The 21,779-nt window shown below is 38.9% G+C and overlaps 1 protein-coding gene across 3 annotated transcripts in view; it reads right to left on the reverse strand.

The window, feature by feature from the left end:
* Positions 1 to 21,779, reverse strand: part of DENND5A (DENN domain containing 5A) — a 66,599-nt gene that overhangs the window by 18,060 nt on the left and 26,760 nt on the right. For 2 of the 3 annotated variants that reach the window (XM_065635341.1, XM_065635340.1), the window contains exons 5-11: positions 19,235 to 19,422; positions 9,639 to 9,956; positions 7,279 to 7,494; positions 6,118 to 6,352; positions 5,508 to 5,658; positions 4,796 to 4,889; positions 1,562 to 1,693 (exon numbers count right to left, since the gene is read on the reverse strand). In XM_065635341.1, coding sequence (XP_065491413.1) covers positions 1,562 to 1,693; positions 4,796 to 4,889; positions 5,508 to 5,658; positions 6,118 to 6,352; positions 7,279 to 7,494; positions 9,639 to 9,956; positions 19,235 to 19,422 — 1,334 coding nt within the window. The remainder of the gene's footprint in view (positions 1 to 1,561; positions 1,694 to 4,795; positions 4,890 to 5,507; positions 5,659 to 6,117; positions 6,353 to 7,278; positions 7,495 to 9,638; positions 9,957 to 19,234; positions 19,423 to 21,779) is intronic. The other variant, XM_065635342.1, reaches the window with a different exon arrangement.

The following is a 21,779-nucleotide window of genomic DNA, read 5'->3' on the forward strand; positions in this document are numbered from 1 at the left end:
GAGGACACAATAGCAAAGATGTGGCAGAATAACTGGATGTACGCAATATTTCTGAAGTCAGTGCAGGACTGCATTTCTTTTATCCCTGTTTTTCAGGCCATGGCAGCACCGGTGTTGATCACTTTATAGCCTCTCCCGTCTCTCTAACAAGGGGCTTGCAAATGGGCACATAAGCCTCCACAGAGTTACCCCAATAAAGGGAACAGGAGGCCACACATCGACAAGCTGGAGGCCTGGCAGTGAGGCCCTGCAACACAGGTCTTGGGTGTTTTTGAAGCCTGGGGAGTGCTGGACTGGGACACTATGTCCACCTCCTCCCAGGGGAAGTGAACAGGCACAAGTGCTTCCAGGTAGCAGGGAGACATGTCATTCCTGTGAGGCCCCGTTCTGTCAGAAGGGTATTTGCATTTAAATCAAACCCATTCTGGAGTGCATCTCTGGAGTTTCCTGATGAGCCACATTCTCCTAAATCGTGCACAATCTTGTACTGGTCAACAAAGCTCTCACCAACTCTTACAACACAGTCTCCCAGTCACAATATATTCATCATATAGCTACCCTGAGGGAAAAATGACCAGGGAATCAGTTCTGCTCATCTCTTACACATTTTTGCATCTTTGCTGCTATTCTAGAGTAGCTCTCGAATGAGTAATACACCCTTAGGCACCTATGTACAGTCTTGAGATTAAGAACTCCCAGTTAGTTTCTAGCTGCTTCTCCTCCTCACCTCCCCTGGTAATTTCTCTCTCTGCTAACAGCAGGCTCACCACATTCCCTAGAGTTGCCTTCCCACAGCGAAAGAGCCAAGTTTCAAGGACTTTCACTGTCATTTGCCTCTATTAAGAGAAGGGGATTACTTTAACAGTTTCATACATACAGAAAACTAAACTGAAATCAGCAGTAGATGCATGTACTAAACGTGGTTCTACAAAAAGTTGTATACAATTGCTATATTATCTCCACTGACTTAAGGCAAGAATGCGTGTCTACTTGATAATTATTCTCTTTACTGTGTTAGTATGAACATTAACATTTAATTCAGATGAACATATTGTCAAATATATACTGGTGAAGCACGTGTACAAACTAATGCCAAATTTCTTTGTTAAGTGCTTGAAAACTTAGGTTTCAGAAGTTTAACTCACTTCCTTGAGTTATGAAAAAAGTTCCTGCATTTTCACCACAACCTCCTCTTTTGGAATAGTCACTCTTGTTGAAATAGTATAGTCTCATTAGTGATAACTGAAATACGCTATAATAGACATGGGCAGCGGGATTATAAAGATCCATCAGAATATTAAAGCTTTTTTATCATTTCACATTCTCTATCATAAATCTGCTTGATAAAGTTCCCACTCCTTACAGAATTTCTAAATACATTATCTCTTCATTAATTTCTCACTGCCACGCAAAAGTCTTTATACGGATACCATGCAAACATTGCTATGTGGATAAAGCAGAAACAGATGGCAGAAGAGGGTGGTTCAAACGTATTGGCCACAAAATGGTCCATAAAGGATGGATATGAGGTGCAAGAGAACAGAGTTATTCTCTGTATTACCTTATTTCGGCATTCCTTCAACAAGCCTTCTACAAACTTCCAGTTAGTTTGTGCAATTACCGATGGGGAGAGGTTAGACAGTTTGGGCTGCCGAATAGTGCTGCCCAGATTCCTGGCTTCTTGGATATACTTCTGTATTCGGGTAGAAAAATCGACAAATACAGACAAAAGTGCAAGTGAGACTACTTTGCCAAGAGAAAAATGGTAAATTTATCTTTGTAACCCACCCCTGTGCGACAAAGAGGAAAGGATTGCATCCTCTTTCAGGAAAGGCCCCTTTTTTATCCAGCGTTACCTTGGGCTGAGACACTTAAGGTACTATTTCACTGGAGGTCAAATCCCCATTCATGTTGTCTATCTAGTGTTACACCACACATTGCTCAATAACAGAAACACAATACAAACGGCCAAGGATATTTAGATACATAGAGATTTGATTACTCCCTCCACTACCCTGAACAGTCCTGTTATTTTTTCATATAAAATCTAAGTTTCTAATAGTTACCCAGACTGAGACTATTGAAAGGGCAGACTGGTCTACATGGGGACTGCAAGAAAACTGCCTGAAGCTTCACAACAGCTGAGCTCTACGATATGCCCTGCATTCCCACAGATCTCCTGTTTCTTACCCACCCTCTCAGTCTTTCAGGAAGCTGCTGCAAAATGCTGCTAACAGCTCTCAACTGTGAACTATCTGCATTTTTGAGCAAAATCATGTCTTGAACTCACTATACTTGAAAGAGCTTTTCTGTTCCTGTTACTGCCATCAAGGAGTTGCCAGTGTTTTCACTTCAGAGACAAGAATAATATGACAAATGTTTTGAAAGTCAGGTGATCAAAAACTGATCGGGGCACAGCTAGCTATAAATAAGTGATAAAGTCCTGTACAGGCACTGACAGAATACTCAGGATTAGTACATATTTTAGATTACTTAATAGGTAGCTTCTCTGGCTTACACTGAATAATGACCAACTGAAAAGTTAGTGAAGAGACAGATTTATGAAACATATGATCTTTGCAGAGAGGGAAAACCACACCTCCATCAGCCTTGCAGTAAAGAGCAATGACATATACATTTAATTATGCATCTTTATCCAGAACTATGATTAGAGTCATATTGCGCATTGGACATACCAGATAACGCTCTGACACAGATTTTATAGAGGGCATGAAGGGCCAATCATGCTGGTCCCAGTCTAAACATAACTGCAACTGAAGCTCTGACATGGAAAAGTCCAGGTGCTGGCAGGACAAGTTGGCAGCAAAAAGCCAAGCAGATCATGTAAAGTGAAAGCGGTAAGCACATATGAAGTAATAAAAGCAAGCATGCAAAACAGAAAAGGAAGAAAGTGAAGACATAATACAATGCAGAACTTCCAAGCATTCAACATAAAAATAAGTAAGTAATGAAGTGTTCAGTCATTGGACTGGTGTAAACTCTGCCCTCCACTGGGCACAAATATTTGCAAATTTAAAAGCCACTAAGTCTCAATGCCAGAGATTTTTGTTAGCTGCCCCAAACCTTCAATTTGTCTAAAACTCACAACACTGTACTTTGAAATCACTGCCTCCTGCTCAGCCTGATGCTCAGTGTTCATCTCAGAAGGGCTCCCCTCCCGTTCTTTCAGACTTAACAGGAAAGTCTCTGGTTCACCTGGGAGAGGGGTCAACGTCCAATCAGTGTTAGGTACTCAACAAGGTACAGCATAAAACTCCAGCACAGATTATCCTGGCAGTTGGCACCCTCACCTGAGCATGTATTGGTGATTTTTATTCCTCAGAAATTATTTGCCTCGTGGCAAATAGGATAATCTCTATAGGATAATCTATATGACAATCAACTTATGAAAAGTCAGCTACCAAACAAACAAAAAACCCCAGAGACTAGAGGTAGATTTTTGCCTTTGTAGTTACCTAATGGAAATATCAGAAGTTTACATGTACTAAACATCATAATTGTTAAAAGCGATAATGAGGATACAAATCGACTATTCTTCACTTCTGTTACTTCTAAGTAAAAAGTACTTTAGAGTGATCTGAGTATATGGAACATGACAAAGCCAGAAACTACTCATAGCTTTTTTTATTATGCAGACAATCTTCTACTACATGGTTATGGATGACACAGATCACACTATACTTCAAGAAATTTTAACAAACCAATGAGAAAATTCTGGAAATGAGTACAATAGAAATACAACTAAACTCACTGCTACCATAAAAGAATGAACTAGACAGACAAAAGACACTCGATTTTGACAACACTATCATAACAGACACAAGACTACTTCAAAATTCCAAATGAAGCTTTTCTGAAGACATTTCACAAGGTAAGAGAATATTGTCCTCAATGAACAACATACATTTAAACAAAAGTAAAGCTTTGCAGTTAATAAACAAAATAAATGAGTTCTGATATTTTAAAGCAGATTATTTTTGGAATTACCCGTAAATCACACTTGGCATAACAGTTTCCAGCCTGTATCATATGAATCAGAAGTTGTACTGTAATTAGTACACATCACCCAGATCTTTCAAAATCCCTCCACCACAAAGAATAACTGTGTCAGCTGTAGAAGCACTGGTGAGAAAAGTTATCAGTTCAGAAGGGGGATAAATCAGCATCAGTCTGTGCTGTGTAAAAACAGACAGACCCAAACCTGACAAGTACGGGTGGGGGTCACATTCCCACCTTAGCATGCGGGTGTGTGTCAATTTGCCACCTTAAGACTTCTTTTATGGTCTACAGAGGAGAAACGGGCATCTCCAAAAGGCAATGCTTCTGATTTTAGGATTAAATTAATCACTCTCTGGAGGTGGTTATCTTTCCTCCATCAATACACAAAAGAAGCTCAGGATGATAAAGTTACTTAGAGACAGGAAAGAGATGGCTAAAAACTGTTAAGATTAATTCCCACCTTCCCCTCACCCCCTTTTTAAAAAACAAAACACACTTTAAAGCATTTCATGACATTTTCAGGGAACTTTCCTATACATGGGGTGAAATAATTCTGTCCTGAGAGGGGGTAAAAATGGTATAACTTTTAGAACAAGCAAACTAAGTATTTTCGGTCTGCTAAGGACCAGGAACTTAATTTCTATTAAATACGCATAAGGGAGAGCAGAGATGAACTGCAAGTAACTCTCTAGACATTTCATAAATGTTACAAAGCAGCATTTGGGCAATCAGGGAAAAAAAAAAAATCAAATCTCTATAGTTGAACAATTTTCACCTCTCTCTGATCATTGTCAAGACGCAGGTGCTCTGTGTGCTGCTTCTGTCTGTCCTTCCGCCTCCACTGTGCAGGAGCATTTCTCTTTGTCCACCTACAGATGGAGGAGTATTATTAAGCAAATGTCAAGAGTTAGGTTAAGAGCGGTGACAATGAGGGAAATACTTATTGTATACTGAACATGTTGACATCAATTACATCAGACAAAGTGCAGCTGCAAATACACACAAAGAATCTCTGTAGAAGAATCCAACATTGGGTAACCAAGGGATTTCAGAAAATTAGATCACATACACTTGATTTGTATTTTTCCGTTCTTTTATGATATCCAGTTACAATTTACACCTTTTTCTTCTTCCTTCAAAGTTTTTATAAGAAGATATTCTATAATATTTGCTACCTCTTAACTGAGATCCAGTAAGAAGATCTGCTTTTATATCGACAGTAATTATAAGTAACTCAGAGTACATCAGCTATAACCTCAAACATAACTTGCTTTTGGAAGTCCAGATTTAAAAGAGGGGGGGAAAAAAAGAAAAAAAGCAAAAAGCAAGATACATAACAAAAAAACCCACCACGCACAACTCACCCACATAATCTGATTCGTTCTCACTTTAAAAAAAAGATAATTAATTGCCTTCTAGTATCTCTGCTCTAGTACTATTCTACAGATCTTGCCAACATCCAGCACCTGTTGTCCCAGCTTACTCACTTGTTGCTTGCTGGTCCAGTAGATAAAACATCAGACTGAAGCTTGGGAAAAAATCCAAGCTCATATTTCCCTTGTCCAATTTTCATGTCCAGCAAGTGTGGGTGGACTGCAGTGTGATCTATTTTTGCCAGCCTTAATTCAATAGATTTCTCTGAAATAGTAAGAAAATTAATGTTTTTAAAAGATGTCTTAATCGGGCATGTATCTATAATCACACATCCTCCACTAAAAGCGGATCTCAAATTTAAGAGAGGAGGCGGAAGTTTCTAACTGACCCCAACGGGTACACTACCACAAGAGTGTATTAAACATCAAAGAACTGCTGTCAAATGTGAAAAGTGTTTATCTTCTTAAGCTCAAACATTTCTCACACAAACCAAGCAGGAATCCAACTGAGTTCAATTATACTTTACATGAATTTAATCTCACTTCTCAGCTTCCTATATAACATTTAGTTCCCCACTTAAGCTTTAAACTTCAGCTTTTTTGGTCTGTTTTTGGGGGGCTTCAAAGTATGAATTGCTACTTAACTTTAACCTAATGTCTACAACAAACAGCACTGTCTAGCTGTATTTTCTTCAGTGTCAAGAAAATGGTTTATTACTCTTACCAGCCTCATCAATGGTTGTGCACTTTTGATACATAGATGTGCGTAGAGTCGGTGTCCTAACGTTTAGCAGCCTAATTTTATCCACTCTGGAATCAAATACTCTCAAAACAGGGTCTTTATCATCTTCATCATGGCACATTATCTTATTGTCAATAAAAGATGCAAACATTTGGGTCTCCAGGAATCTTGAGAGGAAAGGCAAGTAAGGTTCAGGCTGGTCTGACAAGAAAGACGCCTAACAGACAAGAAGAAATAAGAGCATTTTGGGGAGTCTGCAGAAAGAGATGCATCCACCAAAAGTATCAATTTTTCTAATCACAGATGTATTAAAGAGCATTTTGGTGCCACTTAACGCCTAGTTTTATTATATGCACCAACTGTATCTCTGAAACAAGCAGTGTATACGAAATCTTCAGTTTCATGACAATCTATAATATATAGTACAATAATTAAACTGTGATTTTAGCATTTCCTTAATTTTCTAAAAATTTCAACAGAATACCAGCAAACTACAACAGTACTGCAGGTGTGGATATTATGTACTTCTGGCTGGGCTCAAAGCTTATGAAGTTGATGAGAATCTTTTCATATGATTTGATGGGAATCAGATTAGCATTTTAGCACGCAGTGCTGCAACATAATCTTCATCCACGTGAGCTATCCTGCTGACAAATATCTGATCTCCAGTAAAGAGGACAGTAGTACAATGTAAATAACTGGGTCTTGTGTTTCCCTAGAAAAAAGCTATGAATACATTTGGCACACATGTATGTAAGTGTTACATGGGGTCGTGGCTTTATTCATTAACATACTCAGCAATTCCTCTGGTTAAAAACAGAAAAAAAAAAATCACTTTCACTAGTAATACTTAACCTTAATGTAGAGGTTATGCATGAAATGAGGTTTTCTAAGCTATTTTTCTACAGCAAGTCAATTTTTTTTCTACAGTATCCTTAAAGAAGTATCTTTATCTGAGTGTGTATCTGTATATATTTTTCCATATATTATACAAGACGTGACTTTTTTTGGGAACACTGAAAATTGATAAAGAAATTATTATTTTGACAATACTGTTTTCCATTTTATGGCCCAATAAACAAAGTCTTAGGTTTGAATACTGGTTTACTTTTTACATTGACATATCTTCTTATTAAAACTTACTTTATCAAAGTTTTGCATCTGTTCCCTGTTCGTAAACCAAGATTCCTTGTCCTGACTGGGTTGAATGACAAATACTTCATAATCTGCAAACATTTGTGTAAAGCGGTTGGCAAAAACTTCACGGATTTGAATGTTCAATTGGTAAATCTTGAATTCTTCTTCATCACACTGAATTTTAAGATCCTTTTTGCTACCGGTCTCCTCTCGCACCTCCAACTGAGAAAGTAAGGGAACACACAAAAAATTTGTATTGTTGCTTTTTCAGTTATTCTAGGTATACAAGACCTTAATTTGCCAATCAGCTGCTACTCAAGTCAACATTCCAATAAAAAATTTTAAGTTTCAAACACTGTAATGAAACAGCAACATAAAAATATCTAGAAAGAAACCTTCATCTATAAAAGTTCTAATTTCAATAATAAGCCAAAAACTAGTACTGGTTGCACTGGATATGCTTTAGATTAAAAAAGGATAGGTAATAACCATACACGTGCCTACACATGCCACATACTTAATTTACTTTCTTTTATCCTTTAATCACTTGCATAGGCTTTTTAGCAGGTTTCACCACTCCTGCATATTAGACAAATAAATTTTTCTGTCTGGTCTAACACAAGTCCAGGTTTAATATTTTTACAGTTCAACACATACCAGCTTTCTAAGGAAGCCAGAAATGTGCAATAAAAAGCAGCTGTGCATGTCTAGTAGCCAATTTCCTGCAACCTAAGTCCTTAGGTAACCTAACTGCATAACGTACAATTCATCACTACACAGCCCAGAGTGATCTTTAATGAAATAAAATGCATTTTCAGTTAACACATGGGCTAGGGTTTATGAAAACAGCAATAAGAGATTCAGATACTCAATTCATAATTAGTTTTGATAGGAATTGAATATCTAGAAAAAAAATCAAAGCCACAAGCATTTATGCACTAGTTTGATCACACATTTGCTACCCCCTTGCCTTTATTAGTTATTTTAAGAGGTAGCACGATACGTAACTAGGCATAATACCTAGAGCTTACAACACCTGCACAACGATTCAGTCCCTGCAGCTGTCCCATGCTTCTTAAAGCACCTCGGTTGCAGCAGCCCGAGGGTGGCTTTAAATGCCACTCTGCAGCCACACGCTCTGCTATTCGGCCAGTTCTTCTCACTGCATCTCTTCACTAGTCCTTGGCATCTATACGTTCCTCATTAACTGGGTATTTGGCATTAAGCAGCTTTTTATTTACATATTTAAGAAAATTGACAGTCATAATCTATACACTCCTATCATCACAAAAAAAGGTTAGTAAAATGGGACTTTACTATGGAAGAGAGTACACAGTAGATAAGGTGTGTGCAGAAACTCACAATAAATAAAAAGACCTGTACTTTTCCCATCAATTCCCAATCCATTCAGCAAAAGAACAAAAGCTTCTTACCAATTTTCCCCTGAACAAGAAAATAATGCAAAAGAAAAACCTAAGAGGAACACAGCTGATTTGAGCATCTAATCCTGTCTAGTAACCAAATGCTGCTTCTTGTAATCCCCCTGCAGCCCCCTCCCCACGAAGCAGCTCTCCTCCCCACCCTACTGCAGGTCACACAACTTCTCTCTCTTTGCCCCCACCTGTAGCCCGAGTTACAGTCACACGGGTTGGAACCAGACTCAACAATGAAGAACTGGTCAAGATAATTTAAACATGGCAAGAAATAAAACCTTTCCTGAGAAAATCTTCATCCACAAAAGCTCAAAAAAGCCACAGTGGTCTTTCAGGTAAAACATTTTATGCCAAAGTGCCACCACTTTTTTTCCTCAATTCAGGTTGCCCCAAAAATCCAACCAGACCATGAGCTGTGCACATTGACTTGCTGGGAATCACTAATGCACTTTACAACATCAACCAGAAAAAAGTGTCACAGTATCCCTATGGCAAGAATATGATATACAAGCAAAATTACATATATTCTGCACACAATGAGAAATAAAGATACCTACAGAAACCAAAATCGGATTCCATCTTCAGGATTATCTGGATGTCAGTTTTAGCCATATAAATCATCAGAAAGTGGTGTACATTTAGAATAAATCTTAAAACCAAGAATAAACAAAGCAGGGTATATTTTTGAATACATTATCTTGGCAAAGAAACACCTGGAGGACAGCCAAAGGTTTCCCTACATACTGTGGGGTTTAACCCCACTCCCTCTCTCCCCTAAGCTTGCCCTTCTCTCTACAGATGTTCACGAGGTTTGCAAACATGTTAACATAGAGCTATTTCTAGTGAAGACAGACAAACTGAGTCTTTGGACTATGACTTTAGACTACCTGCTACAGCAGGTCCAGCGAGAGTGTAGATAATTTCATAGCTCACCTTTTCTAGACTCACGCCTGTTCTTTTAACAAGTGCTTGGAGTCTTGCAATAGTCTCATTTTCCTTTAGCAGTTCATAGGAATTCAAAGGCGATCCTGCTATGTTCCCATTTCTTTTATCAGAAACCAGGTCACATGCTCTGAGGCTCTTCATCTTGGAGGCACTTTCACTGCAGTGAAGGTTTCCCTCAGGTGGAATTCCAAAAGCCGTTAGTATCTCTGAAACTTCCTGAATGAACTCAAGTTTATTTGGGAACTGGGGTAAGTCTTCTGGCAGCTCGATGAAATGGTTGTCTACATCCACAAAGCACAGGTTAGCCTGGGATTTAATTTACAACAGGATACCATTACAATATCACTAAACGCAAGGTTCGCATCTTATTAATCTTTGGGTTTTGTGCTTGTTATAAGATTCAAATACATTTGCGTTTGTTTGGTTATTTCGTAAAACATATTTGCCCCAACCATAATGGAACTGGTTGGTTGGCTTTGAAGAAAGCAGCACCAGGCCACATTTCCAGGTCTTTCAAGGAGGTAAATAAGAAAGAAGATGCATTTTAAAGTCGTTTACTAGGTAGGAAAGTGATTGTAGCATGTATTAGGTACAGATGCATGAAATTTTTCATACACATACAGCTAGATTTTAATTACAAGATATTTGCAATGCTATTTTATACATATGCATGTGTAAGCAGGTGATTGCTTGTCGCTCTGATTATCAGCCTACTCCTCTAGGAGATTGGGCAAAGTCCATTCTAAAAGGTGTACTGATATTGCAGAAGCTACAATAAAGTTATCATCTCATTTTGTAAGCAACTTGAGAACTAATGTAATGCCTTGAATGAGTTTAGAAGCTTGTTTCCAAGGGGAAAAATGAATTGAACTACTTTCAATTCTGTTTTCCTGTTCCAATTTATATCTCAACATCAAAAAAGACCAACTGGAAAGGAAAAGAAAGGAAAAAGGAAAAGGAAAGGAAAAAGGACCACCCACGCGGCTTCCATAGCAACATCAAAAGAAGCTACACATCTTTCAAGGATTTACCTCACCCTATATGTGGTGAGGCGGGTTTCCCCTTTCGGCTTCTGCATTGCAAACTCTGTATCAAATGGTTTCACAACATTATATAATTACATACATCAAAGCCAGAACCCCATTCATGTGTGAAATCTGCTTGAAAAGTTAAGTATACAGAAGAAACATCGCTTTTCTGCAGAAGCATTTCAGTTTTTCTTCACTGCAGAATTAACACAGACCGTGACTTTTCTGTTTAGTCTTCCCGACACAAAATCCCTTCACCCAGATTATGGGGTTCTTCCAACCTGGCTTCATTGCATTATTCTAGGAGGCACACTTGAACTCAGCTCTCACTACAGCTTTGCAGCAAAAAAACCATATCAGGTCACAAGAGCTAACAGATCTTCCAGTTATTTCTTATGATTAAGTGCAGAAGGATGGAAGAAAGAAAGAGAAAAAAAAAGGGGGGCACAAGGGGGGAGCAAAGGGGAAAGCAAAGTGGGGGGAACAAGGAGATTAACCTCACACTGAATGAATGAATGACAGATGACTCCAGAAACCAGAGCAATGTACACAAGCAGGGACGCATCAGTAAGGACAAAGTATTTGCAGTAGGATTTTGCTGTGGGACTGATCATAGGTAGACCAGGAAAATCTGTGCCTGATGAGCTCTCTTCATTTGAAGTGTTGTGAAAACAGAAATTTAATACTTGTGACAGATTTAGCTCTCTTGGCATTTCTACAGTACAGAGTTAGGATGTCAACTCCTTAAAACACAAGCATCTGTTGTGTTTTATTTCTTGAACTTCAACATTAAAATTAAAAAAAAGAAAATTGTAGTTCTTAGAGCAGAACTCCACTGGACATATTAGACTAGATTTGCACAGAACTTTGCACAAAAAAAGTCCAGTTTTGCTCTGCCACAATATTACCCATAGTTACAAAAGTAAAGTAGAAGAATTCCAGTTCTCCATTTCGTGACGGTTTAGCATTTAAATACTTGGATTGATTTCTTATGCTCAAAGGAATGCATATAAAACAGTTTAGTAGCTCTTGTATAGATCCTTCACTGTAAATTAAAATCACAAACTGAATTAGGTATTGCAAAAGAATCCAAGGTCAATAAGAAGTAGTAAGACACCTTGATTCTGAAACAGCCTCTGGTGCACCCTAGAAAAAGTTTTTATATTTTAAATAGGGTGGTTGTCATTGTTTAGACTCCCCCTGTATCAACACTGCTCAAGCGCAGGTGGTGGCGTGTGTGCCTGCCCAGCAAAGCAGCTCCAGCTGGGGATGCACACAGATGCACCTGCTTCTCCTTCAGAGCAGTATGCGGCACAAAGACACAGCATGGACGCAAGAACTCTCATGTTTCAAGTTAGCACCTGAATTTAGGAACTTCAAGACTTCCACTATACACAGGGTTGTGTGATGATTAGAAGTCAAGCTAAGCTCTTATTTATCAGGAACACTGTAAGCACCTCAAGACATGAGAGAAATAAAGCCTTGAAACTAGGCACAATGCCTCCCAATCAGTGCTTAGGGAAAAACAAAACACATTGAATTTGCCCACAAGCTGTCTGCTAAATAGCAGGACAGACTCATTAAGAAACTCTTCAGGCAGTTCAATTGTATTACTTCCTTTTAAATCTCTCTTTAATCGATGTCATTCAACTTTCCTCCTTTTTTGGATTATTTTACCTTATTACAGATTCTGCAGAAAACATCACTCTTGGTTAAGTTTGGTTGTACCTAAAAAGTGCTTGGCCAAAAAGCAACCAAATGTTAACCTTATAATGTAGAGATTCTAGGCTTCACACTGAAAATAAACTCCTTGCCAATGAAGAAAACGCCAAATTTAATACTTGCTAAAATTGCAAGTAATACACGTAATTTAAACACTCTAAGCCACTAATGATGATTGCTTATCATGCAATTTACTACAACATTTCCCAGAATTTGCCCTATATAGAAGCATTTAAAAAAAAGTCAGTGTGCAGCAACACTCTCAAGAGTGTAAAGAATATTTCTGGTGACAGTCTACACTTACTCAGTGCCTGGCTAATAAGCCGTAACATCAAGGACTACCTAGAGCAGCATAAACAAAGGAGATTCAGTAGATGGCTTTAGCCTCCCTTAACTTAGGGAGACTGAGTTCATCCTCAAGAACCGCCTAAGTACTTATCTGAAAAGGCCACATTACCCAGGGAACAGAAATAGCAAAGACACCTCACTTCACACGCCTGTCAAGAGGTACCAAACCAACGTTTTTCTGTAAAACTGAAATCCCAAGTAAATAAACCACCAGTAACAGACACCGTAACAGCAAATCTCACAATGCTGCTACACTACAGATCCAACAAAAAGGAATACCAGTAAGGATAGAGGGGTTCCCTCCCTTAAAAAGCAAGAGAAATTAAATGGAACTTATTTTTAATGAAATCATGGCCATTCAAAGCATTTTGCATGGTGGGCGAGTACACAAAGTAGAAAAACAAAAGGGGCCTTTGATCACAAAGTTTTACTTGTTTTGTTTCTGGAGGCAGCACAGCTGAGTGAGCTGTGACCAGCTGACAGCTCTGTATGTCAGCCTCTATGGATACAGTGACCATCATTTTGCACATACAAAAGGAAAATAATACAAAGACAAGATACTTAGCAACATGTGTAAGTAGAGATACAATTTAAAGAGCATCCTTAAATTAGTCACTTGGTATGTCGGGTCTCTAGAACAATTAAATATTCTTTTATTTGTTGCGGAGGTATCTGTTTTCTGGCCAAAATAAAACCTCAAATAGTTACACACCACTTAAATAGCAGGTTGTTACAAGAGAGCACACATAACATCAGGATACAATAAAATGTTCTCCTGAGACAGTACACTAAGCAACAAGGGTGTCACATCCTAGTTTAAAACCTTGTCTGTCCCATAAACTTTTATCATCACAAATAACAGGGTGTCCAGATGAAAGTCCTACAAACCTTAGAAACGTGGATGCAAGTAAGTCAGCGTTCATGTATCTGATGCCAAAGCCTGGTCCCCTGAGGTCAACAGCACAAATTCCCCCTGGCTCAGTGGGGTCTGGACTACACCCACCAATTCCAAAGCCAGAGCACAATTGCAATTCTTTAGTTTGACCTCAAGCACAATCAGGGACAAACCCCACCACAGAACTAGCAAGGCCTGCATCAAGCCCATATCCTTCCTTTCAGCTCTGTTCAAAAATATAGAAGGAAATTATTTAGGTTCTGTCAAAAGGGTGTCTAAAGGAGGAATTAACATTCACTAATAATGAGTAAGCTCCCTAGCCCACTGACATCCTAAAGAAAAAAATATTATTTTAAACATTAATACATAATTACATGGTATGCAAATAGATGCCTACATCAATTCAGAACAGTCAGTTCTGACAGCACAATCACCACTACTTGGATTCTCTGCGCAGCCTAGGTGCTCGAAGTGTAGGTCACATACAGGTTTTCACATCCCCTCCTAGACAGTCAGCGTGAAACATGGTTCTGAGTTAAGGCTCCTATTTGAATACAGCATTGAAAAACTAAAAACCATTCATTTACAGCATGTATCACCTTCATGCATTAGGTCCCAACCTTGCAAATAACCACCCACGTAACACACAGAAAAACACGGATATGCAAATTTATACACATATGTGCGTTCACGGTGCTCCTAAACTCTGAAGGATGCTCCTGGGCCATTCCTGTAAGCAAACTGTGGCCTTTTGTGACTGAAAACAACTTACAGCTGCAGCTTTCAGAAACACAAATTTAACTCCTCAAGTGGCTGTTTAACACTGAAATACAGGAAAACATAGAACTGAAGTCTGTCAATAAATTTGCAGTATTATCAAGGATCTATCACACCAGCAGATAGCCTGAGAACACATACAAAGCAGTGATTATCTTTCAAAATAATTATCTTGGTCAGTCTGGTCTAAATGTATCAGCATCAAAAGGAAGCAAGGCTTTTCAAGTGATCTTTCTTATCTTCTGAAACAACATACAAAAATAAAACCCCACAGAATTTGTTAAGATTTAGCATCTTTTTAATGGTCAAAATAAAAATACTGAGAATATATCTCTGTCTTATATTAGCAGAGAACAGGATTTTGGCTTTCCAAATCTTTCAACTTTTCTAAAAGAGAAAGCTATTGCCCAAGACCCCTGGGATCACTTCATTAAAAACAAGGTTTTTTTAACGAGATACTACTTTTGTTTGATTTATTATAACAAACAGTGCCACAAAACTAGCATTATTTTCACTCAAAAGAATTTCAATTTCTACCTTTCTCCTGCATTAGAGGGTACGGACATACATGTACATGCAAATCCTGTAGCATGAAATGGCCCAGATTAATTTGCTTGTTAAAAATGTATTGCTATAGCACTGCAAAAGTTTCTTTAAAAGGAAATTCAAAGACACATCAAAAAAAACCAACTTACTTTAGTACTTGCTCAGTTTATGATCTGCAAGAAAGCTAGTTTAACCACTTTTTTTGATCAGTTTTACTGATAAACAAACCACACTTTCCCCAGCAACATTTGAAACGGCTACATGCTCTTCCCTTCCCCTTTGGTTTCTGCAGCACCTTATTCTAGCACCACATCTCCCATGCACCCCCCTTTTTCTTCTGAGTTCCTCACAAGCCTCTGATGCAGCACACAGTGAAACCACAAGGATGTTCACACATACAGAAAGAGCCCTCAACAAAGCAGCAATACATATAAGAACAAGCCTAACTTTACATGCACCGTACCACTGACACATACAAGCAACTCAACTCCATAGTAAGCCGCCAGCCTTTTCTACAATTTCACTGGGCCACAGAGAGTCAGGTCTTCATATGTCACTGGTGAACTCCAATGAATTCTCCATCAGGTGCTGTTTTCTGATGTACCCAAGGGATAGTCTAAACTTGAATTTTGTACAAATGCAGTTAATTTGCTGAAGATTAATGATCATCTGACAAAGCAACAACTAGGATACAGCTGGGTTTCCATGCTTCCAGGGTAAAGCATTCCTTTAAAGCACCAGCTGTGACCAAAACCTGGGAGACTGCCACTGCAAGCAAACCAAAACAAGCCATATGGCACGTGTGCAAGACTTAAAGAAAATCTGACCAAGTTGGGACAGATAGTATTCTCACATACACTAGCCTAGAACACTTCAAGCAAGATAAATCAGTCTTTTAAAAACTTCATTATAAAACCACAATCACGAAGTCTATAGTGACGCTGAGGCATCCATACTACACTAGATAAAAATATTATATTCTTCCACAATGCCCTTCAATTGAGAAGCACTAATGAGATTTTCTATCAAAGCTCACTTCTTTGGCCCTTGTCTAAATTAGATATTGCTTTCTTTAACAGCAGCTGTCCCATGCATCCATGCAAATAGATCAGCAACAGAAATGCAGTTTATGCGGTTTCAAGACAAAGAAATTTTTTTTTTTTTGGCAGAACTCAAAATAAATTAGAACATAGAACAGCTCTTTATATACTCTATGTGGTAAGTGAGGAAAATTCTGATACTTACTATATCGATGAATCAGGAGCCTAGAAGCAGGACTTGGAAATTAAGTTCCTCATATAGCCCAGATGATTTTACAAAAGATCATATACATTCCAAACTTCAGAGATAAGCAATGTTAAATATTAATATCCCTTTTGTTACTTAGGAAAAATTTGTCTTTATTGAAGTACAAATAATAGAATCCATATGTCCTCTACTGTTGTACAGCACAACATGTTCTGCATGTTCCTTGTCAGTTGCTATGTCAGGAATTCAGTGTACAGCTTCTTTGGCTCTTTAAGTGAAGGGTATCTGAAAGCCTCAGCATAAAGCAAACTAATTTTGAGATGAACCTGTAATCTCCAGTTCTAAATATACTAAAGGTGACTGATTATTCAAATTATTCATACCAGAAATACAGATCCTGACCATTAGTTTCACTTAGCAAGACCAGTACACACTTTGAATTCTGCTTTACATTTTAAAATAGTACATTCACTTCTTGTTGCAACAGCAGCGGGGTTTGGAGTATTTCTGTTTGGTTACTTTTTTAAAATAAACCCTCTACAATGAAAATCTCAACAATAGAGAGCTGCTGCTCTTCCTAGTCTACTTTGCCTCTCATATAAGCAAATCTATTGGTATAGGATAACTTCTTACTCATCTTTTAAGACTCCAGCACATGTTCAAGACCATTCCTATGGCACAGCTACATTCCCAGCCAGCAGTGCCAGGGACTTCAACAGTTCACAAGAAACCTTACTCAGCAGTAACTACCAAGGGGATTTCTCAGACTAAGTCATACTCAGCATGTACAAAGCTTTAAGAGCTCACTCTTAGAATATGAAAGAGAAAAGCTGAAGCTTCAGAAGGCCAAGTTTAAGTCCTTCAGCAAATTCCATCACATGGGCACGTTGCTGCCCATATCTCAGTCCTGTGTGTCCTCCCCTTCCTGCCCTCCCAGACAGTTCTGACCTCTGTAAGATACAATCAAAAAATCTAATCTTCCACATTCATGAAAGGCTATTTGTAAAACAAAAGGTAAATTGACATGCCAGATTACTGTTTAATACTACTTTGATTTCATTTTTAACATCCGAAAAAAGACCACCCACCTTACTTTAAACCTCCAAAGTAAGCTGATAAGATTCTTCAAAATAATTTACCTTTTAAATAATTGAAATATCTATTTGAAATTATGTTTATTTAGTTGGAAGTATTACAGTGATTTTAAAATGAGAAAATTCTTTACAAAAGCAGGACAGTCTTTTAGAAGCTTGTTACAATAGTGATAACACCCATGGTGCGTATTAACATGCATATCCACACAAGCATTTTACTTTACCAGCTATTCTGTCTAAAAAGTATACTAATCATATTAATTAGGCCTGTCAGTACATCCAAAATTCTGTAAAAATGTGGTAAACCAAAGCAATAGTCTGTTTTCATGGCAAGAACATACACTACTCTGTTATTAATTATGGCAGTGCAAAAAAAAAAAAAAAGGGAGAAAAGAAAGAAACTGAAAGATTGAATAACTTAGTTTCCACAGAAAAGATAACACAGTTTGAAGAGAAATTTTCCTTTGAACTTGCCAGGAAAAACAAATGAAAACTACCAGCATATGGATTTGAGAAAAAGAGCAATGTTGGCATGGTGACCAGACTGGAGGTTCACAAAAATATCTTGTCTTTAATTTCATGCAGCTTTTTAAATAAGTTTTTTTTTTGTGTCAAGCTGTGTTGCAGCACTGCCTGATAACAAAATTAAAAAACACCACCACAAAACTGCCTGCCACACTTTTACATTACTGGGAAAGCAGATGATAACAGAAGAAAACAGACAACCAGAGAAAATGGCAGAGATCAGAGAATCCTACCAGTGCCAGTAAGTAGGTGTTTGCCATGGTTTACCCAGTCCTTCCCGCACAAAGTTACACCTACGAGTAAACAGCCTCTAGCAGGGGCCAACACTGTTGTTCCATGGCTCTGCAAGTACTTGCTTCCCACAGGGCCACCTGATAGAGGTGTCCTGCTTCTTGACATCGGCCAGCCAGACCATCCTGTCAACACTCAGCACTTTCTACATACAAGAGCAAATAAACCGTTCAACGGCGCTCAATGAGAGAAGTCACACGGCTGACGGACGGAGCTGCCTCCCGAGCCAGGCAGATGCCGAGCTCCTGACACGTGTCTGCCAGGTGGTCCCTGGCTCCTGCAGACATCTCCTTTGCTACCTCAGGGAACAGAACCACTCTCGGTCCCCGATCCTCACCACCAGCTCTTAAACTTGCTCTTGGCATGTCCCTAAAATGAATATTTGTGCAGTGAACAGTGGTATAAAGTAAATAAAAACAACTTCTAAGCAGTTTGAGCATAGTCCAAGCCCTGTGTACGAGTTGCAGAACCTTTACAGACTGTTTGCTTCTTCATACAGTGGCTGGTGTTAACAGAGTCTCACTACATGGGAGAACGTCCTGAGCACTATTCCAATAGCACCAGTTTGGTCAAGTATATGCTGACATTTTGCTGCAGACTGAAGTATGCATTCTAGAAGAAAATTGGAAATAGTTTTAGTGCATACACCTGACAGGCTGAGTCCACGTAAGCCAACCCCAACTCAGAACTGCAGTGCAGGGAAACCCAACCTAGCCCTGTGCAGGCAGGAGCCAGCGCAGCGCTGAAGCCACTCAAGCTTTGCTCGCTCAGCACGCCACCGCAGCAGCCACAGTCACGGAATTCACACTGCACTTTCTTGCTTTCCCTAGCATTACAGGTCTAAGTTTTGCAGCACAAAAATGTTCTTTCTGTAACCTCACTGCATCAGTACCTGTAAAATCACAGTTTAAAATTTCCAAAACAGGGGTTTATTTATCTATTTCACCAGATTTTCTTCAGCATCTCCAAAATAAAGAAAGAGCTATCCCAAACCAGGGCCAGCAAGAACTTCACAACAGCTGTTACAGTTAGCACTAGTGTTTTGGCTCATTTCTCTCTTCCCTCATAGTCATGTACAACATTTAATCAATCGAGACAAGCTCCTCTCACCTCTTGAGGAAGTTCCAGCTTAGACCTGTCATCCAGCCCATTAGAGTGCAAGCCCATGAGGTAAGGGACAGGGGCATCTAGAAAATGGAGGAGGGATGCTGGAAGAATAGGAACATACACATGCTGCCACTGAAATGGAAACATTAGTGCTGTGATGGTCTCTGCCACAGTCATCAGTCTCTGATAATCTGAAAAACATCAAGAAAAAAAATATTTCTTTCACAAACATTTTTCAGTAAATGAATTTAAGTTCAAGAAATGAGAGCTTGCTTTAAAACAGAAACCACAAAACCCAGTACTAGCTGAGTGGCATCTTAATGAAAACCCAGACATGTACACCTAAGCACATTTTGCTGCAACAACAAAGAGAGCTCAATGCAAAGTAGGTCATTCTACAAGTCATAGGGAAATGAGCAAATTGAGTCTTAGCATCCATTAAGTCACCCTCTGCTACCTATACCAGGATTACCAGGAACACCAGTTTGAGTATGGAAGCAGTATTGTAATCAGCTAAGAAACACATCGGAAATAATTTCTCTGTTTTCTATGGAAGTCTTGGACAAAACCCAGGGCATCTGGTATCTCCAAATAAACATTTTTTAAAGAGTGATTAAATGTCTACAAAGTATGCTGTATGGCAGCCAACCCAACAGTGCGACTGAAATAACTGTGTAGAAAATAAAAGGATCAGCTTCATTTATCTTTTGCCATGTATGACCCAAGTCTCAGTTCAATGTAAAAACAATTCATCTCCTAGAATTTACCAGCAGTGCTAAATGCCCCTGTGCATCACGCATACCAAAGGATCTTTTTATTCAGCAGCTGGTGACTAGAGCTGTTAACACTGTAGTACACAGGGCCAACACCTCGCCCTCCTCTCTTTTACTACAGAATCATCTTTAATGGTTTTTGATACCTATGCACTGTAAAGGAAGAGGCAACACCAGATGAACTCAGAGTGTGTGGGCTAATACAACTACTGAAACATTCAGACTGCTTCTGAGCTGCCAGGGTGGAAAGAGTGTAAAACAAGCTCACAACTAAGACAATTCCTGCCTTCAGTCAAGTTATAAATATATTAATAGTACAAACTGGAAACATAGGATGCTTTTTTTCATGATACTGCAGCAATATCCAGTTCCAGCCAGGAAAGCCGGGACAATAGGAGGAATGGGAAAAAAGTACCCTTCATATGTGTGTTGAGGTGTGGGGTACACATGTCCTAATATGTTCGTAAAACTACAGACACTATCAAATTGGCAGACACTCTTGAATGCACAGGTTCAGGTGTTGAGGTTTCTGAAGCTGTTGCGCGCCGTAGCAGAGTGCAGATGAAACCTGAAAAAATAACATCTGTTCTAAACAAACACTCTGGAGAAAAATCAAGCTTAGCCATGCACTTTTTAAGGCTATTGCTTTAATTCTGTCCTTTAGCCATCTTCCACTCAGACTTCAGATAGCAGAAGACAAAGGGCCAAGAAATTCAGTTCCTAGCGTTCATGATTAATTTTGTTTGAAGACAAAGTTACAGAGTTTGAGGTCTGCAAGGAGTCCCATAACCCAGGAGAAACTCAGCACAGGTTTTGCAAACATCAGTCATAATTCCAAAATCTAGGCTTTTGATTTTTCTTTTCAGATCAAGCTCTGCTAATGGAAAAGGTTACTGCACAGAGCTACTTGTCATTGCCTCACAGTAGATCTACTGTGACTGAGGGACCCTTCAAACAAAACAAGCAAGAATAGCTTAAACGATTTAAAGTTTTTGACAAAAGCTTGCTTGGATTGAAGCATTTAGGGAACAATCAATGAACATCACCAGCAGCGCTCCCCCATTCTGCCAGGACACCAGTTTCTGCCTACACAATCACTTACTGGTTTGCAGCTTTAATCACAGCCTGACTGCAAAGAAGTGATGAATTAATGGTACGCTTCAGGAAGAAGAAGAATCTATTCCATACCCTATTTTCTTCAGCTTTAGAAGGAACTTTAAATGTAGCCACAGATATACAAACATTCCAGCTGGTTCCTATTCAGCTGTTTATTTGAAAGAACAAGTCTCAGAATAGAAACAGTGTTTTCCTACTACACAACATCCCCTGTCTAAGCCTGCTGGCTAATTTAAATACAACTTCTCACTCTGTCATTAAGCTAACTTTATTATTCGCCTTTCAAATTAATTACAAAGTAACATCAATAATTCAGAATTTCTATCCACTTTGCAGCTACCTCCTGCAGCCGAGTTATCTGCAAATGCAGCTCTCTGACCCTGGATATCCACATGGCTTAAGCCATTCCCAACTATTTGGCCTGCATGGTCGTACTCTCCAAGTAGCACTGACTACATTCTGCAGGCTTTGTGCATGTCAGGAGCTGTCGGCAAAAGGCAACAACAAAGGCAAGAAGCCTGCAAACATAAACCAAAATATTTAAGTGTTTTCTTAAGTTACACCTACCCTGAGAGGGTATGGAATTTTTTTGGTTTTAAGAAAGAAGAAAGCAGCACACTGCTAGTACCAAAGCATTACGTAAGATTTTAGAGTAACAA

This window comes from Caloenas nicobarica, chromosome 5 (assembly GCF_036013445.1).
Source record: "Caloenas nicobarica isolate bCalNic1 chromosome 5, bCalNic1.hap1, whole genome shotgun sequence".
In the NCBI taxonomy this organism is placed as follows: domain Eukaryota; kingdom Metazoa; phylum Chordata; class Aves; order Columbiformes; family Columbidae; genus Caloenas; species Caloenas nicobarica.